The sequence below is a fragment of the Callorhinchus milii genome, unplaced genomic scaffold (assembly GCF_018977255.1).
Source record: "Callorhinchus milii isolate IMCB2004 unplaced genomic scaffold, IMCB_Cmil_1.0 Scaffold25, whole genome shotgun sequence".
NCBI classification, from domain to species: Eukaryota; Metazoa; Chordata; class Chondrichthyes; order Chimaeriformes; family Callorhinchidae; genus Callorhinchus; species Callorhinchus milii.
The window spans coordinates 6,620,988-6,648,353 of NW_024704766.1; the positions used below are offsets into that span (position 1 = coordinate 6,620,988).

Here is a 27,366-nt window from a genome sequence, read left to right on the forward strand (position 1 = left end):
TAGGCGTTGTTGTGATTCTTAGAATGAAACCAAGGCCACTTCTCACAACCCGCTGCCTCCGCTCAGCTGGCTCCCGGCCTCCTGCTCGTCCCTTGCACCCTCCGTGCCACCATCGGCTCTTGCGCTTTCAGCCACTAACGCCCCGAAGCTTTGGAACTCTCTCCCCAATCCCTCCGCCTTGCCCCCTCCTTCCCCATTTTCAGATCACGACTGAAGACTTTTGTTTTCTTACCTCACGTACGGTCACCCCAAACCCCCCCACCGCCCCCCGCCCCCAGCTCAGCGTCAGGCTCTGCTATTGTTAAGCGCGCCGAGACGCTGCCCCGCGTGAGTGGGGTGGGATATGGGGGCTATGTAAGTGCAAGTTGTTGTTGTTGTCATCATATATCTTTGTTTTCAGCAGATGGTTCTGCCTCACCTCTCAATGGCATCGTATTCCCAAATAGGTATGAACGTTAACGGAATTATTGCGGGCATTATTGCACACCCGGCGCACAAACGTGGAGCAAATAGCTCGATGCTGTGATGGGAGGACGATAGGGCAGGCGTTCTGGAAGGAGGAGATCGGCTGCCCCAAAGAGCCTCCTTCGTCCGAACCAATCTTGTGATCTTGGCATTGCCATCGCAACCTCATTGCAAGAGTCCAATCAATTCACCACCAACATGGGCTTTGGTCCCTCAGTCACCCACAGACTGCTCGCCTACGCCCTCTCGTGGTTACGACAGTCTGGAGAGAGGCACAGAGTTTGCTGCTCCCCCCGCTATGGGGTGTTAGTCTGGCTCAGTGGTTGCGCTCTCGTCTCTGAGTCAGAAAGTCGTGGGTCCAAGCCCCCCCTCCCCTCCCCCTCCCCCCACCCGCCGTCAGGACTGGAACTCACAATACTAAGCTGACAATCCAATGCAACACTGGGGCTGGTGGGTGGGGGAAGTGGGGTGGGGGGCGGTTTATTAAAGTGAAAAAAAATGGTCACTTGCTCCATGGCTGTTTGTGGGACATGGCTGTGCTCAATTGTGCTGCCATGTTTGCCTACAAACACACAGTCACTTTGTTTCACAGCCTGCACGGCGCTTTGAAACATCCTGCCCACGCCATAAGACGCTAAACTGTTACCGAGGATCAGTGCTGACGTCTGCTCTTCTCGGCTTTCTCCGTTTCCAGGGCATTTCAACTTCGACGAAGCTCAGGGCATTTCACCACCTGCAACGCAGTCTGAAGACGTATCCTTCCACACTACATGGTCACCTCACCCGGCCTCAGCTGGCCTTCAGCCGGTGTCCCAATGGCCGCCCTGCCTGGAATACCCCACTCACGAACCGGTCAACGCTCCGTACATGCAGGACATCTCCGGGCCACCTCTCTGCTCCACATACACTGTAGTGGGAGCCCCCTCTGTGGGCTCCTACACACAGCCGCTGGTCAACAACTTTGGGATGAACTGTCAGGTATGAGACTGTGTTCATTTTTTTGGGGGGTGGTAGGGGGCGGGGGATCAGCCGGGAGTCTGACACGCCGAGCTTACCATTGATAGCGCTGTCTGGCAAGCAATGGCGATGGCAAGCTGTGCAGTATTAGTTACAACAGCAACAACTTGCATTTCTAGGTGTCCTTCATACATCATTGATTCTCAGAGTGCTCAACAATGCTGAATTTTAACCCTGAGCCAAAGAGAGAGGGGGAGGGATTGAGGGTCGGAGTTCCAGCGTTTCGGGCACAGTGGCTGAAAGCACTGTTTGTGGGTAATTCGGGGGGGGGTGGGGGGGGCACAATGTAACATTCTCCTACAAAATTCTCCACCTGAGAGTGTATCTTAAGTGGTTATCGCATTTCGCCCTCAAAATGTACAGCCAATTCACTTTACAATATGTTCTGTGAAGGGCTTTGAGACGTCTGAAGGATGTGATAAGACGCTATAACAACTGGAAGGATTATTATTATTATTATTATCATTATTATTACTATATCCTGTCAAGTGCTTTGGGATGTCCTGCTAAGGTGAAAGGCAATGTACCAAATAATGATTGTTGACATTAAAGCACAAATAAGGATTATTACTGTTTACTGGAATTAACTGCACAATAGGAGAAAATGGAGCAGTGAAGTAAGTTTCAATAGTCTTTTCTTCTTAGGTTCTGTCTGTATGTAAACAGTGACACTCATAGGAACTTTTCAGTGCTACTTTAACCAGATCTAACCCAAAATCATGTATAATCATGCCTTGCATTCCTGCAGTGACTTGTCTCGGAAGCAGCTTAACTGGTACAAATGATGGGAAACAGAATTGGAGCAGAGTGAGAAGCCCACATTTGATACACCACGTTTAACAGCGAAATGTCTTATTAAACTTCACAGGGAATCGCTGCCAACAGTAGTGACCGCACATTTGTAGACAAACGTGCCAGACAATTTACACACAGTCAGCCTCCGCGAACAGCCATGAAGTGAATGACCAATTTTATCTATTGGGGTCATCGCCCATGAAATGCAGTCACTACACTACTGGCTGTTTGTGAGTCATCGCTCTGCTCAAATTGGCTGCTCCATTCACCTAAAAAATAGACAGCCGCCGCCTTCAGGCTGCCGAAACTCTCACCCACGCATTCGTCACCTCAAGGCTTGATTACGGGATCTCCCTCTTCATCGGCCTTCCCAATTCTTCCCTTCACAACCTGCAGATCAGCCAAAACTCTGCAGCTCATGTACTCTCGCGCACCAGGCTCCGCGACCCCATCACTCCCACCCCCGCCCACTCCAATCGCTCCCCATCCCCCAGAGGATCGAGTTCAAGATCCTCGTCCTCACCTATAAGGCCATCTGACCTGCTGACTCCCTACCAACCTGCCCGCTCCCTCCATTCAGCGGGCTCCGGTCTGCTCCATTGTCTCCCGCCCGACCCGCCCTACCATCGGTGGCCGGGCTTTCAGCCTCTCTGCCCCCACACTCTGGAACTCCATCCAACGGTCCCTTGGCCTCGCTTCCTCCCTCGCCTCCTTCAAGGCCGGTCTCAAGATCCTTCTCTTCGACCGTGCCTTCGGTCTCCCTCCCACCTCTCTGCCTTCCCTCACCCCTACACCAACCCTCCCCCCATGCTCGGACCCCGACACCTGACTGTTCAGTGCTTTGTACGTCCTCCCGACGTGAAAGGCGCTCTACAGATGTAATGTTGCTGTTTACAGTGAATCCTGTGAAGCTCTTTGAGATGTTTCAGTGGCATAATTAGAAGTAATTTCTTTTCGGCCAGCCGGGTGTCTGACACTTGTGGAAACCCAACATTGTTGCTTAAAGAGTCTCCAAACCAAGCTGAGATTTCCAGGCATCTCACCACCTAGGAAACCCCAGAGATAGATTGTCGGAATGGAATGCACTCTCTCTCCCTGAGGGACCCATCCTGCTTTACCTAATTCTGTAAAATATCACAAATTATTATTATTTTAGTAATAAGTTGGAGGTATTTGACAAAATGTTTGCGGTGTCAAAGATCATAATAATAATCCTTGCATTTGATACGGAACTTGTGACTGCATTTTCGCATGATTTTACTGTAAATGGGATGCTTCACCCACAAAACATAGTCACTACACTTTACAGTGTATCCTGAGAAGCGCTTTGAGATGTCTCGAAGACGTGATAAGGCGCTGTATCAAATACAAGGATTATTATTATTATTTTATCATTATGTTTGGCTATGCCCAAATTTCACCCCTATACTCCGAGGTGTGTGACCAGCACGAGGCAGCTTTACAGTGCAGTCAGACACCACAAAAGGCAGTAACTTTATTGATAGTTATTTATTCTCCCGCCTCGCTCGCCCCACTGTTGGCAGACGGGCCTTCCACCACTCTGCCCCCACCCTCTGGAACTCCATCCCGCAGTCCCTCAACCCCGCCCCCTCCCTCGCCACCTTCAGACCCACCTCAAAATCCCCCTCTTTCACCGTGCTTTCAATCTCCCTGCTCTCCCACCCCTGCCCTCCACCCTCCCCCACCCCGACCCTCAGCTCGTGTCCGTAACTCTGTCTGTCCAGCGCCTTAGGATGTCCTTCCGACGTGAAAGGCGCTTTACACATGTCATTTTGTTGTTGTTATTGATAGACTGAAAGGAACCTGTGCTTGACGTGACCACGCTGTGTGTTCTCTCTCTCTCTCTCTCTCTCTGCAGTTGAGAGCCCCCACGCCCACGGTCCTCCCACCATTGGAGTTCACCGACCAGCCATCGCCGTTGAGTTATTTCTCCTGGAGCCAAACCTTCTCGTCTCTGCCGGCACCAACACCAACACCAACGCTGCCTTGCCACACCGCCTGCCCGCAGCCTGTACCATCTCAGTTTGTGCCAATGCCCCTTTCCGTCCCTGAGCCAGAGGTGATGGAACTGGAAGCAGCCAGGCGGACCATTGGCAACATGCCCATCGAAAAGCTGCTCCAACAAGACGAGGACAATGACACGTACGTTCCTTTGCAATAGAGCGATATCAATGGCAAGCTATCATTGCGGTTTTAGCTGGTTAGAGACTCCAGCAGTTACTCCCCCACCAACGCTCACACTTTGAGACGTCTCGACGACGTGATAAGGCTTCCTGTAGCGTATCGGTTCGAGCACTCGCCTCTCAAGCGAGAGGACCTGTGATCGATTTTCAGCCAGGGCGAAACCATAGGCAAGTTTCCTTACTCCACACGTATCTGTTTACCCAGCAGTAAGTAGGTTCTTAATCGATTGGCGGATCGCTTTCCCAGGGGTAACGATCACTTCAAAAAATAAATCAATAAAAACAATAATAATTTGCTCATTCAACCACAACTGTTTGTGGGACGCTGCTGTGCTTAATTACCCAACAGAGGGCCACTGGAACATTGAGTTCTAACTTCTGTCGGAGCCGAGGGCGTTTGAAAAAGAACAGGATAAAAGCTTGAGCATAAATAATATTACAGGACATTGGACCACAGTATTCCAGGGCACTGGTGATGACAGCATAGCCCAGTCTGGCTCTCCGGCTGGATATCGAAGAGCAGACCAGTCACTGGGGGCAGCTCCTGTTAATCCTGCAACCAAAGCCCCAACAGGTAGGGTGGTCCGAGCTGGATAAGCAGCGGGAAAGATTGCCAGACAGCGATACCAATGACAAGCTATGCGGTTTTAGCTGGTTAGACTCTTAACAGTTACCCCAACGCACACTCTGGGCTCCCCCAAAGCCTTAGCTCTTGCCAACCTGCACCTAATACTTTCCGGAGAGAGAGAGAGAGAAAGAGCTCATTCCATTCCAACAATCTATCTCTGGGATTTCCATGTGTAGGAGGGAGACATGGAATTCTCAGTTGGTTTGGAGAGTCTTAAGCAACGGTGATGGGTTTCCGAAGCGTGTGTCGGACATCCAACTGGGCAAAAAAAGCAATGTCATAGCAATTAAAAAAACAAAGGGCAACAGTGGAAACCAATGCAGACTGTCTGAGAGCCAATTAATCATAGAACCCAGTCACTCTTCTGATCATTACTTTGAGGGCTTTCTAAACAGGGAGACGGAATTTCTCAGGGTTTCAGCCTGAAGCACTGAAGTTGACCACCCGAGCTACAAAATGGCCGACTACCAGGTCGTCGCCGATGTCACTTCTTGCGCATTAATCGCGGGCACAGAAAGCTTCCTGTGTGGTGGGCTAACGGGACACGCCGCTGATGTCACTTCGGAAGGGAAGTGATGTCAGCGGCACTTCTGTCGGGTGTGCGCAGTGGGCAGGAGGTGACATCTGCAGTGACCTGACGACCCAGAAGTTGGCCAATTTCCACACTTCGACCTCTAAGTGTGGCCTCTGAGATAATGGAGCCCGGATTACACCGCATCACCCTCCAGCACAACTTCTGCACTGTTGCAGTTGAGTTGGACGTAAAGGGAGTTGTTTTGCTCCATACGTTATAAATAGATCAATTGTCAATCCAGAGCTCTGCTGCTGTCTCTTTAACTCATATGTCCCTGTGGGTCTATACAATACAATACAATACAAGGATTATTATAATACGATTTGCATTTATATAATGCCTTTCACATCAGCAGGAAAGCGTTTGACAATGCCATAACTAAACGGCAAAATGTAATACTGCAGTTCGGATGAAATTTTATTTATTTTTGTTACATTGCACCGCAGTTGCTTCTCCACCCAAAAGGGACACGATGCCAAGACTTAATTAACACTCTAGCATCACTCTCAGTGCACATCAAACTAAGGGCTAAGGATTACGCTACTCTTATTCCACGTTTCCTCACTTCACTCCTATGCCTCTGTTAGCCGACAGCAAGTAGGAAACTGGTTTTCGTCGATTGGCGGATTACTTTCCGGGGGTAATAACCCCTCCCAAAAAACAAACAGAAATTGGGTCACTCAATTGATGACTGTTTGTGGGACACTGCTGTGCGCAATTGACTGCCGCGTTTCGCCCACAAAATACACAGTCACTCCACTTTACAATATATTCTGTGAAGCGCTTTGAGACGTCTCAAACGTATAGTTTCGAGAGCATACCAAATAGTCAAAACGGTGTTTTCAGTCAGTTTAACAGAACCAGAGGAGAATATAGATTTAGTCTAACCGATCTGTCACATTTTGTCGCATTTGCCTACAAATACACAGTCACTACCCTTCACAGTGAAATCCTGTGAAGCTCTTCGAGATGTCCCGATGCTGTGTCAAATGTGAAGGTTATTTATGCCTCTTCAAAGATTCTCTTTGCAATGTTTCCGCAATGTGTTTGTGAGCTGTGTAACCTGAGTCGCGTGTGTGAATGGGCAGCCTGTAAAAAGTCAATAAGTGGCTGTTGTCTCGCAGTTTGTGTAAAGAGAGACCTGAATAAATATGCGTTTACACACAGACACCTCCCGTCTCCTGCGTTTTTGAGCCAGTGATAAAACAGAAACGCAACTGACGATTCACTCAAACTTCTGAAGGTCAATTTAGAATCATAGAGACTTACAGCAGCGAAGGAAACCATGTCTGCGCCGGCTCTCGGTGCAGTTCATTAACCTGTAAGACCCGTAGCTCAGTGGTTAGAGCACTCGCCTCGCAAGCGAGAGGACCCGGGTTTGATTCCCAGGCAAATTTCCTTACTCCACCCACACGCCTGTCTTCCCAGCAGTAAGTAGGAACCCGGTTGTTAGTCAATTGGCGGATGGCTTTTGCAGGGATAATAAACCCTTCAAAAAATAATACATTTAATAAAAATACGAAGAATAATTTGGTCACTCAATCCTTGACTGTATGTGGGGTCACTGCTGTGCGCAATTGACAACCGTATTTCACCCACAAAGTGTACAGTCAGTTCACTTTACAGTGTATTCTATGAAGCTCTTTGGGACATCTCAATGATGTGATAAGGCGCTATATGAAATATAAGGATTATTGTTATTATTAACCTCACAGAGAGAGGATGCAGCAGGACCCAATTATGTGGATTCACCTTCAATTTGGAAGCAGTTTTTCCGGAGTTTCTTAAAAAAGAAACAGTTTCCAAATTAAGGCTGAAACTGAAGAATGTTCAACAATTTTCAGCAGTCTTTTTTCATTGTCAAACAAGACTGGGTAGGATTTCTTTGTGTCCGTCCGTGACTGACTGCATTCAAGATCCCGAAGGGTTATTGATAAACTGAACCTTTGTTTAATATGGGTCGCAAACATAACTCAAACCAAGCCCCGACTCAGAAGAGAGTGAACAGACAGTTCATAGCGAAAGGCTGTACACGAAAGGTGCTGAGTGTATAGGATGGACAACCCAGGGAGTAGGTGGGACAAGTTGTGGTCAGTAAAGAGGTTATGGCACAGCTATTTCGAGAACTCAATTAATATTTGATATAGCGCCTTATCACGTCGTTGAGACTTCTAAAAAAGCGCTTCACAGAATATACTGTAAAGTGAATTGAATGTATACTTTGTGGGCCAAACGCAGCAGCCAAGTGCACGCAACAGCGTCCCACAGTCGTGAATTGAGAGACCGCGTTTTTTTGAAGGGATTATTACCCGCGGAAAGCGATCCGCCAATCGACTAACAGCTTCTTACTTACTGCTCGGTAAACAGAGGCGTGTGGAGTAAGGAAACTTGCCTAAGGTTTTGCCCCGCCTGGGAATCGAACCCAGGTCCTCTCGGCTAATCACTACACTACAGACAAGTTTTTAACTTTGCGACTGGCTAGATGGACTGCCCTGGTCTTATTTGGTCCTGAGCATTTCTATTTGACCCATAAATAATTCAGACAGCCCACAGCTCAGTTGTCATTCGGACACTCAAATGTTTCCAAACACCAGAATTTATTTAAAGACAAGTTCTGCTTCCAAATCCCCGACCCTCACAACATGAAATCACAGCGCACTATCTCAGCCGTGCTCAGACCTTGTCCGTCTGAAATTAGAGAGGATTAAGATCGCTCTGTACATCGATCGTTGATCTGAATCAATTGAAATTGTGAACCCGGTAATGTGGTCTGAACTCCACAGAGAGGGAGTTTCTCTCTCCCAAAGTCCTGGCCAACAACAACAATAATAATATTAATAATAATATTCCTTCCATTGGATATAGAACTTATCACGTCTTCGAGACATCTCAAAGCGCTTCACAGAATATGTTATAAAGTGAATTGACTGTGTATTTTGTGGGCAAAACTTATATTTTTTGGAAGACAGTACCCAACCCGCCCCCACCCGTGTTAAAATTGGTCTTTCACTTCATGGCTTTTTGTGGGACGTCGCTGTGTGCAAATTTGTAGCGGTATTCACCTACACATTACACACTCACTCGTACTTTACAGTATAACCTATGAAGCACTTTCAGGCATCTTGTATTAAATGCAAGGACGGTTATTGTTATTCTTATTTGACTGGGAAATGAATATTAATAAGTATAACGTCTGAATCAACAGATACTAAACTCAACTTGTGCAAGAGGATTTAACAGTCAAATACTGCAGTGCATGGCCGGGAGCTGTGAAGCGGGTTGGGGATTTCATGACTTCAGTGACTGAGCCCAGGCTGAAGAGAGAGAGGGGGGGAGAGAGAAAGACACACACAAAATAAACACAAGCAATCCAAACCAGTTTATTCCATGTAACCTGTTACTGAGTTACCTATCTCAGAGCGTTTGAGTGCAGAGAAAAGAGTTGAGTAGAAACTCCACAGGCACTGTGGAATGCCAAAGGAAGAATCAGTTCTATAATAATGTGAATCCTGATAATCCTTGCATTTGATACAACGCCTTTCACGGCTTTGGGACGTCACAAAGCGCTTCACGGAATATACTGTAAAGTGAATTAACTATATATTTTGTGGGCGAAAGGCGGTGGTCAATTGGGCACAGCAGCGTCCCACAAACAGTGGTGGATTGAGCAACCAAATCATTATTATTATTGTGTTTTTTTGAAGGGAATATTACCCCCGGAAAGCGATCCACTCATCAACTATCTCCTGCTAGGTAAAATAGAGGCGTGCGGAGTAAGGAAGCTTAACTAAGGTTTCGCCCTGCCTGGGAATCAAACCCAGGTCCTCTCGCTTGCGAGGCGAGTGCCCTAACCGGTACGCTATAGTCACTGTTTTCCAATCTTATTGTCTGTTCCATTGCAGGATCCTTCATATCTACGCAGCGAAGGGTATGCGGGAACATGCCTACGCAGCAGCGGAACGCATGAGGGAGCTGAGAAGACTTGATACCAAAGAACACAGGGGAAAGGTAAAAACAGACCTCAGATGTCCTGAATTCTGAAGTCCTGCCTGAAGCACTTTGAGATTTCCAGACATTATAGTAATTCGCTATCCTGTAGCTCAGTAGTTAGAGCGATCGCCTCTCAAGTAAGATGTCCCAGGTTCAATTTCCAGGCAGGGCAAAATCTTAGGCAAGTTTCCTTACTCCAGTAAGGAAACTTGCCTAAGGTTTTACCCAGCAGTTATTGTTGTTGATCGATTAGCGGATCACTTTCCGAGGATAATTATCTCTTCAAAAATAATATTAATAATAATAATTTGGTCACTTAATACGCAGCTGTTTGTGGGACACTGCTGTGCGCAATTGACTGACACCTTTCGCCCACAAAATATACAGTCTTTTCAACAACACAACAATAACATGCACTTATATCTTGAGCAGAGAGCCAGCAGCGTGAGGAGGGAACTGAGTGAGGTGGAACAGAGTGAGAATTCTGTTAAGGAATTTGGTGACAGTGGGAATTTGGTGCAGAGGGGGAAAGAGGTGCATAATTATAAAATATATAAGTTATATTAAAATAATATAAAACATGTCTGGGAATACCGCAGAACAGTTGAGACCGGTTGTATGCATAATCCATGTGGGAACTCCAGGATGCTTTGTGTGCCCTGGAAAGACATGTTTGCAGAAAGTGCCTCTGGCTGCTCGAGCTTGAGCTCTGAGCTCAAGGAGAGACTGATGTCACTACATAGCATACGGGAGGCTGAAGAGTTCATGGATCGAATGTTTCAGGAGGTGGTCACCCCCCCCCCCACAGCCACAGAGGGTTCAGAAGGAGAGTGAGTGGGTTACCACCCGACATTGTAGGAAGAGGGGACAGGCAGCGCAGAAATCCCCTGAGAGTGTGGCACTCACAAACCGGTTCTCTGTACTGAATACCAGTCAGGGTGATGACACATGGCAAATTAAGCTTAATGTGGAGCAATGTAAAGTGATGCACTTTAGGAGGAAGAATGAGGAGAGGCAATATAAGCTGATGGGACAATCTTAAAAGGGGTGAAGGTACAGAGAGACCTGGGGGTCATATAAGTAAATCTTTGAAGGTGGCCGGACAGGTAGATAAAGCTGTTAAAAAAGCATCCGGGATACGAGGCTTTATAAATAGGGCATAGAATACACAAGTCAGGAAGTTCTGATGAACCTTTATATAAAACACTGGTTGGGCCTCAGCGAGAGAGGGTTCAGTGCTGGGCCCCACACTTTAGGAAGGATGTCAAGGCACTGGAGAAGGTGCAAAGGAGATTGACCAGAATGGTACCAGGAATGAGGGACTTCAGTTATCAGGAGAGGTTGGAGAAGCTCAGATTGTTCTCCTTGGAGCAGAGAAGGTTAAGAGGAGACTTAATAGAAGTTTTCAAAATTCTGAGGGGATTCGATAGGGTGAAGGAGAAACTATTCCCACTGGCGGGGGGGGGGGGGTGTCGGTAACCCAAGGACACCGATTTAAAATAATTGTTAAAAGAAACAGAGGGGAGGGGAGGAGAAATGTTTTCACACAGCGAGTTGTTGGGATCTGGAATGCATTGCCTGAAAGGCTGGTGGAAGCGATATCAAGAGCAAGACATATATGTCCAAATGCAAGGACCATTGTAACAAGGACCTCTCTGTGTCCTTTGCAGACGCCTCTCTTGGTGGCTGTCGCAGCCAATCAGCCGCTGATTGTTCGGGATCTGATCAGATTTGGGGCCGATCTCAACTCAGTCAATGACAGAGGTCAACATCTCCTCCACCTGGCCGCCACTTACGGCTACTTGACCATCCTCCAGGTATGAGTAGAACAAACAACAACTTGCATTTACACATCACCTTCACACAGGGTGGCGTCTCAGAGCATTTGACAATAGGCAGAGCACGATGTCAAGCCAGGGGGAGGGAGAGGTGACCGTAGGCACGGCCAAAGAAGAAGGTCTTCAGGCACGACCTGAAGATGGGGATGGAGGGGAGAAAAACCTATGATACAGGCTTTGTACCCCACTGTATCACCTTTAACTCCATCCAGTGTCTCACTCCACCTGACCTCTAAGTCACTTCATCAACCTTACTGACCCGGACACTCCCTTCTACTTCAGGTCCATTCCCTCCGTCCCAGTTTTCGGCAGTGAGCACTACACTCTCACCTCTGGTCTGTGAAATCTATTTCACCAGCGTGTGTTATCAGAGTGAGGGGAAGCTTCCAAGCAATGAATCTAATGATAGATGACTGGGTTCAGTTTACAGCAAATGTAGAACAGGTAGAGAAGGTGCACAGCAAAGCCAAGTGTGGTACGTAGTATTATGGAGTATAGTATTATTCTAGAGTCCCACAGCATAGTTGTTAGCGCGCTTGGTTTGCAAGCTAAAGGACCCGGGTTCGATTCCAGGTCAGGGCAAAGCTTTACTCCACACGCCTCTGTTTACCCAGTAGTAAGTAGGAACCCAGTTAGTCGATTGGCAGATCACTTTCTGGGGTAATAATCCCTCCCTGCCCCTCAAAAAAATTTGGACACTCAATCCATGACTGCTTGTTCGACACTGCTGTGCACAACTTCTGCTGCATTTCACCTACAAAATAAACGGTCAATCCACTTTACAATATACTCTGTGAAGCGTTTTGCGACGTCTCAACGAAGTGATGAGGCGCTGTATCAAATAAAAGGACTATTGAGAAAATAAGGACATAAGATTTCCTGGTGAAAGAAGCCCAAGGTCCATCCAGTTCGCCTTCCACCATCCTGGCAGTCGCTTGACATGTCGTGTCTCAAACTATATATTGTAACCCTATAACTATATATTGATTATTATTATTATTTTCTTTAACTTGTCTCTACTCTTCCAGATTGTCGGAGCAACTGGCGGACTGGTGAATGTGGAAGCACGAGATTTTGAAGGTATTTTAACGATATTCAAGCCAGTTACATCAATGAGTGTCATCCCTCTTTGGAAGGCACAGCATGGGTCGATTGGTTAGGGGGACGGGGAGGAGGCGGGTGGGCAGGAAGTCAGCTTCAGAAGAGCTAAAAAAACAGAAGAAGCAGCTAACATTTTCTGGATGTTAGGGTAGGTGTGTGGGTGAGATTGTGTCTCTCAGTGTTAAACAACAACAACCACGCAAAACAAATTCATTCTCGTGACAATTATCATCGATGACACTAAACATACAGCCACAACAATATAATAATAATAATCCTTGCATTTGATATAGCACCTTGTCATGTCTTCCAGATGTCTCAAAGTGCTTCACAGAATATACTGTAAAGTGAATTGACTGTATATTTTGCGTGACATATTAATTCAACTACACGTGTCAATACTAGACTCCAGAGGTGACATTTCACAAGTTCCCTGTCAGCTCCTACTGTCGAGTTGGAAAACTGTGCACCTTGAATTATTGCAAACAACAACAACAATAATAATATAATATTATTGCATTTGATATTGCGCCTTCTCACCGGGTTTCATAGATTTCATAGAATGTTACGGCACAGAAGGAGCCATTCGTCCCATCGAGTCTGTGCGGCTCTTTGACAGAGCGTCACTTTCACTAACCCCAATCACCAGCTTTCTCCCCATAACCCTGCAAACCCGCCTTCCCCCGATACCTGTCCAGTTCTCTCTTAAAAACTGTTATCGAATCGGACTTCACTGCCCTTTCGGGCAGATCATAATAATAATTATGATCTAATAATAATAATCCCTCCAAAACAAAACAATAATAAATTGGTCATTTTCAATCTACCAATGTTTGTGGGACATTGCTGTGCGCAATTGGCTGCCGCGTTCGCCCACAAATATACAGTCAATTCACTTTACAGTGTGTTCTGTGAAGCGCTTTGGGACGTCCTCCCGACGTGAAACGCGCTATATCAAATGCAAGGATTATTATTATTATTATTATTATCATTCCAAATTCGAACAACTCGCTGAGTGAAAACATTTCTTCTAACCTCCCCTCTGCTTCTTTTGGTAGATATTTTAAGACTGTGACCACAGGTCATAGACACACCTACCAGCGGAAACAGATTTTCCCTATCTCGCCTGTCGAAACCTTTCATGATCTTGAAGACCTCTATCAGGTCACCGCGTAACCTTCTCTGCTCTAATGGGAAAAGTCCTAACTTCTCCACTGTCCTCATAGCTAAGGTTCCCCATTCCTAGTCTCTAATTACCTCGTGTTCCTCTAAGTAGAGATTTATTCTGCCCCGGATTACGGTCTCCAGTAGTCTTCCTATTACCGAGGTTAGGCTGACTGGCCTGTAATTTCCGGGTTTGTCTTTTTGCCCCTTTTTGTAGAGTGGGGTAACATTAGCCACTCTCCAGTCTCTTGGAGACTCTTGGCACCACTCCTGTGTCCAATGACGATTGAGATATAATGGCCAAAGCCTCCGCTATTTGAACCCGTATTTCCCACAGCAACTTTGGTTGAAACCCATCTGGTCCTGGGGACTTACAATTTTGAGCCCAGTCAATCTTTTCAGTACTTCCTCTCTGTCTATAGTAATCTGATCTATGTCCTCTACCCTCTCATCCAATACTGCGGCATTTGGGGCATCCGTTTCCGTTGTGAAGACAGATGCAAAGTACTGGTTCAGTACATCAGCCATTCCTCTGCCTCCACAACAAGATGGCTGTCATTGCCTTTGATTGGCCCCACCCTACCTTTAACTACCTTTTTTCCTTTATGTGCTTGTAAAATATTTTAGGATTCCCCTTTATGTTACCCGCTAACCTCTTCTCATGCGATCTTTTATCCTGTCTGATCGCTCTTTTAAGATCACTCCTGCATTCTCTATAATGCGCTTTGGTATCCTCAGTGCCTTGCGCTTTCCAATTGTCGTACGCCATCTTCTTCTCTTTCATCCTAGACAGAATGTGGAGTCCTGTAGCTCAGTGGTTAGAGCACTCGCTTTGCAAGTGAGAGACCTGAGTTCAATTCCAGGCAGAGGGCGAAACCTTGGGCAAGTTTCCTTACTTCACACAGAGCCTAATAATAATCCTCCAAAACCAAACAATAATAAATTGGTCATTTTCAATCTACGACTGTTTGTGGGACATTGCTGTGCGCAATTGGCTGCCGCGTTTTCCCACAAATATACAGTCAATTCACTTTACAGTTTGTTCAGTGAAGCGCTTTGGGACGTCCTCCCGACGTGAAAAGCGCTATATCAAATGCAAATGGAATATTATTAATATCCCTGGTCATCCAGGCTGGCTGGGTTGTCGCACATTTCCCTTTTGTGGGAATATATCTATTCAGTTGAGATGTCTCAAAGCGTTTCACAGAATATATTCTAAAGTGCAGTGACTGTATATTTTGTGGGTGAAACACGGCAGCCAATTGTGCACAGCAATGGCCCACAATCAGTGATGGATTGAGTGACCAAATTATGACTATTATATATATTTTTTAAAATGTAAGTGATTATTTCGCTCGGAAAAGCGATCCACCGAGTTCTTACTTACTGCTAGGTAAACAATTACACCAGATGAAATCCAGCAAATTCACCACCGATAAGGTCATTCCCCAAAAGCCTCCTGTTGCTCTGTGATTAATTGCGATGTAACGTGATATAAAGACAAGCTTGCTGAGTTGGCTGAGAAGTGTGCTTGGATCATCAGGAAGTTTGCAGGTGCAAAAGAACAGCGAAATTAATGCTCCCAAAACCCCAACCAGCAATTTAATCCCAAGCAAACCAGCCTACTCACTTAAGATAAGTGAAGACCTGGCACCAAACAATTGGATATATAATACACTCTTTCTTGTTGGAACAGGAATGGCTAATCGCCTTGAAATATGTTGACCATTTAGATATCTGGGGAATTTGTTAGAGTTAATCAGGATAAGCAGGTTTCACATTGGGACATGCACTGGTTCAGGTGCACAATCAGATATGGGGCATCTGATGAGCATGTGTTCCCTGTTGCTACCCTTTTATTGTGTGTCAGACTGGCTCACTGGGTTGCGCCCTCGCCTCTGGGTCAGAAGGTTGTGGGTTCAAGCCCCACATTGGGACTTGGCATCACACATCTAAACTAACATTGTTGGAGGTGCCGTCCTTCAGATGAGATGTTAAACCAAGGCCCAGTGTGCCTGTCCAGGTGGAAGTTAAAGATCCCATGGCGCTATTCGAAAAGAGAAGGGAGTTTCTCTCTCCTGGTGTCTGCGTCAACAATTCCCTCAAATAAAATTGGTTGCTCAATCCATGACTGTGTGTGGGACACTGCTTGTGGACAAAAACTGGCTGCTGTGTTTCACCCACAAAATACAGTCACTCCACTTTACAAGGTAGATAGCATCAGCACAGGCACCACGGGACATATGTGCTGTAAACTCTCTATGAGTCAATTCAATAATAATAATCTTTACATTTGATATATCACCTTATCGCATCTTTGAGATGTCTCAAAGCATTTCACAGAATACACTGAAAAGTGGATCAATTGTATGTTGTTTTGTAGTTTTCTTAGTGAGTTGACAATGTAATCTTTCCTTCAATGCATTTTCATAGCTGAGGGTTGGTTGAGTCCTGCAGCTATTTCGTCAACGAAAACACACAGTCACTGCTCTTTACAATAAAAACCCTGTGTAGCATTTTGAGATATCCTTTCCCTTTGAAAGGCACTATATCAAATGCGGAGTCTTGTAGCTCAGTGGTTAGAGCACTCGCCTCACAAGCGAGAGAACCAGGATTCGATTCCCGGGCAGGGCAAAACATTAGGCAAGTTTCCTTACTCCACACACCTCTGTTTAGCCAGCAGTATGTAGGAACCCAGTTGTTAGTTTATTGGTTGATTGCTTTCTCGGGGTAATAATCCCTTCAAAAAAAATAAAGCAATTTTGTCACTCAATCCACCGCTGTTTGTGGGGACGCTGCTGTGCACAATTGGCTGCCGCGTTTTGCCTGCAAATATATGGTCAATTTACTTTACAGCCTATAATGTGAAGCGCTTTGAGACATCTAGAGGACGTGAAAAGCGCTATATCAAATCCAAGGATTATTATTATTAAATGCACGGGTTGTTATTGGTATTGTTGATCTCAGGCTTTCTAGAGCAACTAAACTGTTCCACCCATTACTTGGCTGAGATGGCTCTGCAGTTATCTTTTCGGTCATTTCCACCCCCTGCAATTTGCGATAAAACCCTTGCAGGGGTTACAGGGAATCTGGGAATTTTTATCTTCAATACTGTTTTCTATTCTGTGGCTTGACTCTTGCCCAAAAACACTGTGTGAAATTAATTTCATTTTTGTTGTGACTGAGACTGCATGCCAAACTAACATTAATCAGCAGTGCTGCCAATAATTTGTATTTCACACAACTTTATTGAGTCAGTGCCCTGCAGACTCAAGATATCTTTTACATGAAATCCAAGAGGCGTGAGCCATATTCTCAGATTACAAGTTGACTCAGTTGGTGATGCTTTCACCTCTGGGTCAGAAGCTCTAAACCCCATGTTAGTTCCTTTTTTGGGGAGGGGGTCAGCCAGTATCCAAACCAAACTGAGAATTCCACCTACATGTGGAAATTCCAGATAGATTGTTGGAATGCAATGCGCCCCCCATGGCCCTCTCTCTCTTTCTCTCTCTCTCCACGGAAGGATGCATCCTGCTGACCTAAATCCGGAAAGTTTTACGCGCAGGTTTAGCAAGAGCCAAGGCTTGATTGCCGGGGGGAGTCCAGAATGTGCGTTGGAGGGTAACTGCTGGAGTCTAACCAGCTATTTGTGTGTTTCAGGCTTTACACCGCTGCACTGTGCCATCAATTCTCACAACACAGTGTATCGGGAACTGTGCCACAGCCCTGCCCTGCTGCCTCAGAGACGGAGCGAGCTCCAGTACAAAGCTGGGCAACTGCAGGCCTGCATTAGGTTATTGATTGAAATGGGAGCCTTGGTCACCAGCCAGGTGAGCTGTTTACCAAATCATTTCACTAAGCGGTAACGTCTCACTATCGACAGTTACTTCAATGGTTTTCTTTGTTTGAGAAGCAACTGTGCCTTTAAATACACTGCACGTTAGGCTTTCTCATGAGGTACTCTGTGGCTGTTTGTGGGACCCCGCTGTGAGCTAATTGCCAACTGCTCAACCTGCTCGGTGAGACGCTTATCATAGATTCATAGAATCTTACACAGAAGGAGGCCATTCGCCCATCGTGCTTGTGACCGCTTTTTGAAAGAGCTACCAACTAGTCCCACCCCCCTCTCTTACCCCATAGCTTTGCAATTTTTCCTTTTCATGCACCCATCCAAGTCCTTTTTGAAATCTACTATCAAATCTGCTTCCACCCACTTTCAGGCCATGGATTCCAGACCTTAACAACTCTCTGGGTAAGAAAAAAATTCTCCTTGTCTCCCCTCTGGTCTTTTTGGCAACGATGTTAAACCTGTGTCCTCTGGTTACCGACCCACCCGCCAGAGGAAACAGTTTCTCCCTGTCCACTCTATCAAAACCCCTCAAAATTTTGAACACTTCTATTAAATCTCCCCTCAACCTCCTCTGCTCTAGGTCCTTTGGTTGAGAGTTAAAGTTCAGGTGGATGTTAAAGATCCCGAGGCGCTATTCGAAAAGAGAAGAGGCTTTCTCTCTCTCTTCTGGTGCCCTGGCCAACAATCCCCCAAATAAAATTGGACGCTCACTGCATGTGGGACACAGCTGTGCGCAAATTGGCTGTCACATTAATCCACAAAATTACACTTCACAGTAAATCCAGTGAAAGGCACAGTATCAAACACAAGGATTATTATTATTAATATTATTATCTTCACAGTAGCGTAGTGGTTAGAGCGCTCGCCTCAGAAGCAAGAGGACTCAAGTTTGATTCTCGGTCAGGGCAAAACCTTAGGCAGGTTTTCTTACTCCACACGGCTATGTGTACCTAGCAGTAAGTAGGAATTCGGTTGATGGTTGGTTGGTGAAGCTCTTTCCGGGGGCTTCAAAAAAATCCCTTCAAAAAAATAATAATTTGATCACTTAATCCATGACTGTTTGTGGGGACGCTGCTGTGTGCAATTGGCTGCCCACAAAATACACAGTCAATTCACTTTACAGTGTACTCTATGAAGGGCTTTGAGTCGTCACGAAGACGTGATAAGGCACTGTAACAAAAGCCAAGGATTACTTAGAGTCTTGTTGGGGATGGAATGCATTGCCACAAGAGGCTGTGGAGGCTGGATCAATAGAATCGTTCAAAGGGAAACAGGGTAAGCTTCTGAGTGATGAAGTGATTTAGAAAATTCAGGGAACATTTGATACCTTCATGAGTGGACACCATCTCTAAGCACATCGCAGGATTTACTGTGAAGTGTAATTTTGTAGGTTAAGACAGCAGCCAGTTGGGGCACAGCAGCGTCCCGCAAACAGCCACGAAATTAGCGACCGGTTTTACCCCAGGGATTGTCATCCAGGACACCGGGGGAGAGAGAAACTCCCTTCTCTTTTTGAATGTGGTACAGACATGAAAAATGGCCTTCCTTTTTGTTGGCCATTTTCTTCCTCAACTTCTACCACTCTGCGACTCTTAACGCTCCTGGTTTGTGCGATGCAGGACTTGAAGAGCAACAAGACCGCGATCCACTTGTCCGTCCTGGAAGGGGACCTCGTGCTCCTGAGATACTTCCTGGATCTCGCCACTGCCATCTCGCCCGAGTCCATCAACATGAAGGTCTGTGATTTAGTTTCAAAGCTGCTTTCTAGGTGGTTGGGGGATGGTGAGGGGGTGGCGATAGAGGGAGGAGCTTTAAACTCTGGTACCGGTTAAGGAGATTTCTTAATTAGGAATCCCGTTCAATCATTAAAACTTTTTTTTTGGACCATCTGTTGCCTTTCTGGATGCAACTCGAGACAAATATATAATTTGAAGTATATAACTGAAATATGTCAATTAAGTATCTAATTAATAGATAGTCACCCTGTGTGCGATATAAGAAATAGCGCAAATAAGACCACCAAGCCCCTCTTCCCCAATACGTATTAGATAAATAATAATGATAATCCTTACACTTGATATAGCAACTCATCACGTCGTTGAAACGACTAAAGCGTTTCACAGATTATACTTTAGAGTGGATTGGCAGTGTATTTTGTGGGTGAAACACGGCAACCGATTGCACACAGCAGTGTCCCAATTTTTTGGGGGGGATAATTACTCCCGGAAAGCGATCCACCAATCGACTAACAACAACAAATTACATTTACACAGCACTTTTCACATCGGGAGGACATCCCAAGGTGTTGGACAGTCAGGAATTTGGAGAGGAACTAGGGCTGTATTCTCTAAAGTTAGGGGAGATCTTATTGAAACATATAAGATTCCTAAAGAGCTGATAAAGTAGACACTGAGGGTCTGTTTCCCCGGTGGGAGAATCTATAACCAGGGGTCACAGTCTTAAAATTAAGGGTCAGCCTTTTAGAACAGAGTTGAGGAACTCAACATTTCTTCACTCAGAGGCAGTGACTTTATGGATTTCACTACCCAGAAGGCAGTAGATGTCAGTCCTTGAACATTTTCAAGGCTGAGACTGATAGAATTTTAAAAAATCGGGGGATTATGGGATATGGGGATTGGGCAGGTAATTAGAGTTAGGTCTGAAGATCAGCCGTGATCTTATCCAAAGGCGGGGCACAGGCTCGAGGGGCTGAACGGCCTACTCCTGCTCCGAATTCTTATGTTCTTATGTTATGTTCTTAGGAGGGCAGGGAGGTTGGGGGGTAGGAGGGCGACCGAATGTGCGGTCGAAGAGGAGGGTCTTGAGACATACTTTGAAAAACCCAAGGGAGGGAGCAAGGCGAAGGGACTGTGGGATGGAATTCCAAAGGGTGGGGGCAGAACTTGCCCAAAGTTTCGTCCCACCCGGGTCCTCTGGCACTAACCACTACGCTACAGAACTCCACGTTAATCAATTGAAACACAATATCCAACAAATGATATTTGTCTTAATTGGAGCCAACAAGAACCCTCGGAAAGGCAACACACAGTTGAAATATCATGTTTTAATGATTAATTTCTTGAACAGTTCAAAATCATTTGCATAACTTCTTCCTGAACCACAGTGAATCAGCACTAAGCTGGAAGCTGACCCATTAAAAAGCCAAAAAAAAAAAAATGTTTACGGTGATTAGTTTTTGAAACTATGAATTTTTCAAAAAAATTGATCCATTAAGAGTTCATGCATATCTCAGGCGGGGAAACTGCTGAGGAACTATAACTGGCTTCTGGGGTCCTGTTGGCTGCCACGTTTCGTCCACAAATTACACGATCACTCCACTTTACCATATATCCTATGAAGCGCTGTGAGACGTCTCAAAGACGTGATAAGGCGCTAAATCGAATGCAAGGATTTCCGTTAATAATCTTCTCTGATATTGAAATGTCTCTGAACAAGTCTGTCTCATTTCCCAGGCGCACGGGAACACAGCTCTGCACATGGCGGCCGGGCTCCGCAATGAGCCGAACCAAGAGGGAATAATTCAGCTGCTTCTGTCCTACGGAGCTGATCCTAGTGTCCGAAACCTGGAGAACGAGCAGCCCATTCACCTGGTGCATCAGGGAGAGCAAGGGAACCGGGTAAGAGCAAGCGCTGGCACCTGGGCATTGGCATAAAGAATTGCGCTAATTAATACAAGAAAGACACCTTGAAACGCCGCCAAACGTAGCCCCTAACGAGATAAAAATTTATGGTAATTAAAGAGACTCCCTTTCTGGGTAAACGGTTTGTTCCTCTCAGGGTCGTAATCTCACCATATTACTATTATTACCATTATTATTCATCATTATTATATTATTCATGATCTTCTAGAATGGCGGAACCGGCTCGTGGTTCTGAATGGATCCTCCAGTCCCTCTAGTCATATATAATAATAATAATCCTTGCATTTGATATAGCAACTTATCACGTCTTTGAGACGTCTCAAATTGCTTCATAGGATACACAGCAAAGTGAATTGACTGTATATTTTGTGGGCGAAACGCAACAGCCGATTGCGCACATCAGCGTCCCACAAACAGCCGTGGATTGAAGTCACCAATTTATTATTATTATTTTGAAGGTAATAATCCGCAAAAAGCAATCCACAAATCAACTACTGTCCAGGTTCCTATTTACTGCTTGGCAAACAGAGGCATGTGGAGTAAGGAAACTTGCCCAACGTTTGGCCCTGCCCGGGAATCGAACCCAGGTCCACTCGCTTGTGAGGCAAGTGCTCTAACCATTGAGCTACAGGATTCCACAAATATATATTATATATATATTCGCCCCAAGTCAAGAGTGATTTGAATTTTACCCATTTTAGGCCCTAAACATCGGGCTCTGGGTTTCATTTCACTTGAATGTTGACCGATCCCAGGAGGCAGTTGGGAAGAGATTCGCAGAGAGCTGGAGACACAGTGGCTGAGAGCTCGTGGGGTAGAGTGGGAGGAGGGCACAAAGCGGGCAAAGCGGAGGGAGAGACTGAGAAGTGAGGTGGGTGGATGGGACACAGGAGATCACAGCGATAACTGGCTGCGGAGGAAGAAACCTGGCAATTGTAGTATCAGTGGCAAAGTGCCATGATATGCAGTTAAATGTTTACCTGTTCCCATCTTCGCAGATAAGACAATTACTGAGAAAAGGCAGAGTCGCGTTGGCATCAAGTGACCGAAACGCACTGCCCTAGATAAGGAGCCAGATTGTCGTCAGCCTCAATAAACTTCCTCGTTGCCAGCTCTACTGAACCACCCAGGATACTATATCTAACCTGCTTTCAACGACTTACAAGAGGTCTCATCAGCAATGATTAGCCTTCTTTATAAATGCCAGCTCAGTTTTCTTCCTCAATTACACCGATTCTCAGTCATAAATCACCTCCATGGCATTCAATGTTCGTGCTGCAGAGTTGAGCAATGTCTTTTATGTCCATTTGTTTGAATGGCAAGCTGCCAAAAATCCATTGTGGTTTCATGGCACCCACATCTAACATCTTTCCTAGTCAATGGCACTTGTCTTCTACTCCCAGCCAAACTCGGCTCTGTCAACCGGAAAAGGCATTTGAAACGATCTGCTCTGATGATTCCAATCAAAAGGACGTCCCATCTTTACAGATAATCCTTATGTTTTGATGCGTTTGTGGCACCAGGAGACGTCTCAAAAATCGCTACTGGCCGGTGTAGTGACTGTGTATTCGTTGGCCAATGTTTTCAATGACAGTTATTATTTCGCAACCTTTTACCGCCTTATGTTCCAGTTTTCACCTTTCCTGCATTAATTAAGACTGCTGTACAATAACAATGCAATTTAGATTTACATCAGCAACTGCGTAAATGATATCTCAACACACTTTGCATTGTTAGCAAAGGGTAGAGAGGGGGACCTGGAGAGGTGGATATTTATGAAGGACACATATATTGTCTTCTTATACGTGAGTTATTGTGATGCCACTTTAGTGCCTCTCCGGTCCATCAGGATGTGAGGTTGGTGGGAGGAAGCGTTCTCCTTGCAAAATCCTACGGTCACCTTCCCCTCCGTGCCCCCCCCCCCACCCCCGGCTCGGAATCGTACTCCGCCACTGTCAAGCGCTCTGGGACTATCCTGAGTGAGGGGCGCTGTGTAAATGTGAGTTGTTGTTGTTGATGTTGTTGTTGTTGTAGTGATTTTGCGGACTCCGCCAGGGTCGGGAGGGAGTGGGGAGGCTGATTTAGTCTTCATTTCCGTGAAATGAATTGTTGATTGCCATGCGATCCGATACGTAGGGTTTACTCGTGCGTTCTGTGCTGTTTTGTTTTTAGCGAAACTTCATTTCATTTACACTGCATCAGTGTGCCATGCTGGCTCCTGTCACTTGTCCTGTTACTTCAAAAGGACGTGCAACTGGGAGTGGACTAACGTGGGTCATGATAAAACATTTAGTGCAGCCTTTTATTTTTCTTTAGGCAAGCACCATGAAAGGGAAAGAGAGAGAGGGAGAGAGAGGGGGAGGGAGAGAGAGAGAGAGAGAGAGAGAGAGTCGTGTTCATCTTGTGCGTGACACATTAATTCAAAGACACATTTCAATGCTGGACTCCAGAGGTGACATTTCACAAGTTCTCTTTCGCTCCTACGCTGTGTTCTGTCGAGTTGAAAAACTGTGCACTTTGAATTATTGTAAATAATAATAATAATAATCCTTGCATTTGATATTGCGCCTGCTCACTGCGTTGAGACATCTCAAAGCGTTCCACAAAATACATTCTAAAGCGCAGTGTCCAGCAGTGTCCCACAAACAGTAGTGTATTCAGTGACCAAAATGTTTTTGGAGGGATTATTACCAATTAACTTACTGCTGGGGTGTGTGGAGTAAGGAAACTTGCCTAAGGAATCTGCCCGGGAATCGAACCCGGGTCCTCATATTGCAAGGCAATCGCAGTAACCACTACACTACAGGACTCCATAACCAAAGTGACAGAGCTCCTTTGAGAGTGTGCTATGATGAGTGTGAATAACTAGTGTGGTAAAATGATCGAGCACTGTACATTTCACCCTGATGTTTGAGTGGGTGGAATGTTGTTTCTATTTCTCTCTCTCTCTCTCTTCGGGAGGTCAAGGACAAGAATCAAATGCCATTCCGCTCTGGCACAAACGTGTTAAATTTAACTGTCAGCAACTCCTAAGCCTCGGCAACTATCTAACACAGATAGTTGCCAAGGAGGAGTTGCTGTTTTTTCACTGGATGTCAACTATTTTGTGCTGCATTTGGGCTCGCACCAGAAACACCGTCTTGTTTGTGCTTGTCAAGCCGCCAGGTTTTCAGAGTCAAAGTCATTTATTGAACAAGATGCAGGATTGCAAATTCATGGAGTTCCGTAGCATAGCAGTTAGTTCACTCGCCTCACTTAAGCGAGGGGTCTCAGGTTCGATTCCTGGGCAGGGTGAAGCCTTAGGCAAGTTCCCTTACTCCACAAACACGGTTCCTACCAGCAGTTAATAGGAACCTGGTTGTTGGTCGATTAGCAGATCTCTTTCTGGGGATAGTTATCGCTCAAAAATAATTATAATAATAATTTGGTCACTCAATCCACGACTGTTTGTATGACACTGCTATGCAGAATTGGCTGCCGCGTTTCGCCCACAAAATGCAAAGTCACTCCACTTTCCACTTTACAGTACATATTGTGAAGTGCTTTGAAACGTCTCGGCAACATGATAAGGCGCAATATCAAAAGGAAGGATTAGTACACAGTAGGAGAGAGGAGATTCCAAGGTTCGAGAACTCTTGAAAGCTTTGTTACATTCGCTCCAACCTGCGGACAATAAGCAAATCCCATTGGCTTTTTTTTAGGTTAATGGGAAAATGATCCAACCTTGATTTTATTTTAATCTTTTTTATTTAAAAGAATATTGTTTTATTGTGTATCCACAATGTAAGATTTTTGCTGGTTGAACTGGCTTTTCTATGTGTATGCATATTAATAAAAGTGCATAATAAAAACAATTTTATCACAGTGTGAACTTTTCCTGTTTTCGTTTGAATGAGAGTTGAGTCCGATTTGAGAACTTTTGATTCAGAAAACCGAAAATTGCACTCTACAAAATCTTGTAATTTTCGGGTCGTTTTACATAGAATCAGAGAATCTTACAGCACAGAAGGAGATCAATCGGCCCATCGTGCCTGTGATGGCTCTTTGAAAGACCTACCAACTTGTCCCACTCCCGCACTCTTATTCCATAGCCCCGCAAATGTTTCTTTTTCAAATATCTTTCCAATTTCCTTTTGAAAGCTGCTGTCAAATCTGCTTCCACCACTCTTTCAGGCAAACTCTGGGTAAAAATATTTCTCCTGATCTCCCATCTGGTTCTTTGCCCAATTATCTTAAATCTGTGTCCTCTGGTTACCAACTCACCCGCCCGAGGAATCTGCTTCTACTTATTTGTACGTTGAGATAACTGCTGGAGTCTAACCAACTAATCCTAAAACCATATAGCTTGCCATTGATAGCGCTGTTTGGCAAGCTTTCCTACTGTTTGTCCAGCTAGGACCACCCTACCCGTTAGGGCTTTGGCTTGCAGGGTTAAATGAAGTGTGAAATAAATAAAAGACTGAGCGACAGAAGGCACATTTAAGAGAAGAGGGGAAGAGCAGCGCAGGAAAAAAATTGGCAATAGGAAAATAACGTGTTAACACGTTGAGGCCTATGTTTTTCTTGTTTCGTCTTTTACTTCGGTGTGTGATAACAAAGGTAAACAGCTTGGTTAAGATCTTTTTTGTTTGTTCGCTAGCTCCTTCTCGAGAGCAGTGTGAACATGTTCACTCTTGTAAACCACACTAAGCTTAGTCTGCGAACTATAAACACACCATGTTTACAATCACAACCTTCAAGGCTCTGTTGGCAAAGCTGTCTGGCTATGTATTGTGGCGGCCTTCAACATTATTTAGATTTTCTTTTGTATTCTGCATGTGAACCTGGCTCAGTCAGTAGCCCTCTGGGGAGAAAAGTTTGTGGGTTCAAACCCCATGCATTTGGATTAGAGCTCACTCACAGTTCAAGCTCACAGTCAGTGTTTTACTGGGTGCGGGGGGCAGTACTGTATTGTTAGAGGCCCAACTTTAGCTCGGACCTAAAACTGATGTCGCATCTGCCCAGTCAGGTGGACATTAAAGATCTCATGACTCTATTTGGAAAGTGAAGAGACCATCTCTCTCCCGCTGTCCTGAAGGACAATCCCACAAACAAATGTTCATTTCACCTGTGGAACATTCCTGTGCACATTCAGCTGTGTTCACCTAGACATACATCTAACAGTAATAACTGTTAACTAGAAATAAAACTGTTAAATAACCATAGCGGTTCACGCCATTGCCTCACAAACAAAAGGACCCAGTTCAATTCTCGGGAGGGGCAAAACCTTAGGCAAGTTTCCTCACTCACATGTCTCTGTTTACCTGCCAGTAAGTTGGAATTGTTAGTGGATTGATGGACTTTCCGGGGGTAATAGTCCCTTCAAAAAAAAAAATTTGGTCACTCGATCCATGACTGCTTGTGGGCGCTGCTGTGCACAATTGGCTGCCGCGCTTCTCCCCAAAATACACAGTCAATTCACAGCCACTTCACAGTATATTCTGTGAAGCACTTTGAGACTTCTCAGCAACATGACGAGACACTATATCAGATGCAGAGATTCTTATGTGCCTTGGAACAAAAAGGGTTAAGGTGTGGCCTGAGCGAGCTATTTAAGTTTATGAGGAATTTTGTTTATTAGGAAGAAATTTTTTTCACTGGTCGGTGTGTCAACTAATTGGCAAACGAGCAAATGGGGGAGGTTAAGAGAAATTCTTCATCGACAGATTGGATAGGATTTGAAATGCCCTGAAATCTGTATTAGTTTTCAAAGGACAGCTTGATAAGATATCTAAAACAGGAGTAAACTGCAGGAGGTTTGGGGAAAGGGGGTGGTGGGGGGGTAAATGAAATGTGGTCAAGGGCGGGTGTAGAGGTCTGTAGCGTATTGGTTAGAACGCTCACCTCACAAGCGAGAAGACCTGGGTTGGATTCCCGGTCAGGGCGAAACCTTAGGGAAGTTTCCTTACTCCACACACACGCCTCTGTTTTCCTAGCGATAAGTAAGAACCCAGTTGTTAGTCCATTGGCGGATCGCTTTTCCAGGGGTAATACTCCCTTCAAAAATATTTAAAAATAATAATAATTTGGTCACTCAAT

General features: G+C 45.4%; 1 protein-coding gene across 1 annotated transcript in view; it reads left to right on the top strand.

The window, feature by feature from the left end:
- The window catches only part of LOC103187707 (POU class 2 homeobox associating factor 1), a 50,558-nt gene extending 28,148 nt beyond the window's left edge, over nucleotides 1-22,410 (top strand). The window contains exons 3-12 of the mRNA XM_042343837.1: nucleotides 404-446; nucleotides 1,160-1,443; nucleotides 4,157-4,440; nucleotides 9,586-9,691; nucleotides 11,344-11,490; nucleotides 12,540-12,591; nucleotides 17,437-17,606; nucleotides 19,246-19,362; nucleotides 21,100-21,264; nucleotides 22,287-22,410. Coding sequence (XP_042199771.1) covers nucleotides 404-446; nucleotides 1,160-1,443; nucleotides 4,157-4,440; nucleotides 9,586-9,691; nucleotides 11,344-11,490; nucleotides 12,540-12,591; nucleotides 17,437-17,606; nucleotides 19,246-19,362; nucleotides 21,100-21,264; nucleotides 22,287-22,352 — 1,434 coding nt within the window. The 3' untranslated portion in view covers nucleotides 22,353-22,410. The remainder of the gene's footprint in view (nucleotides 1-403; nucleotides 447-1,159; nucleotides 1,444-4,156; nucleotides 4,441-9,585; nucleotides 9,692-11,343; nucleotides 11,491-12,539; nucleotides 12,592-17,436; nucleotides 17,607-19,245; nucleotides 19,363-21,099; nucleotides 21,265-22,286) is intronic.
- Nucleotides 22,411-27,366: the final 4,956 nt, after the last annotated feature.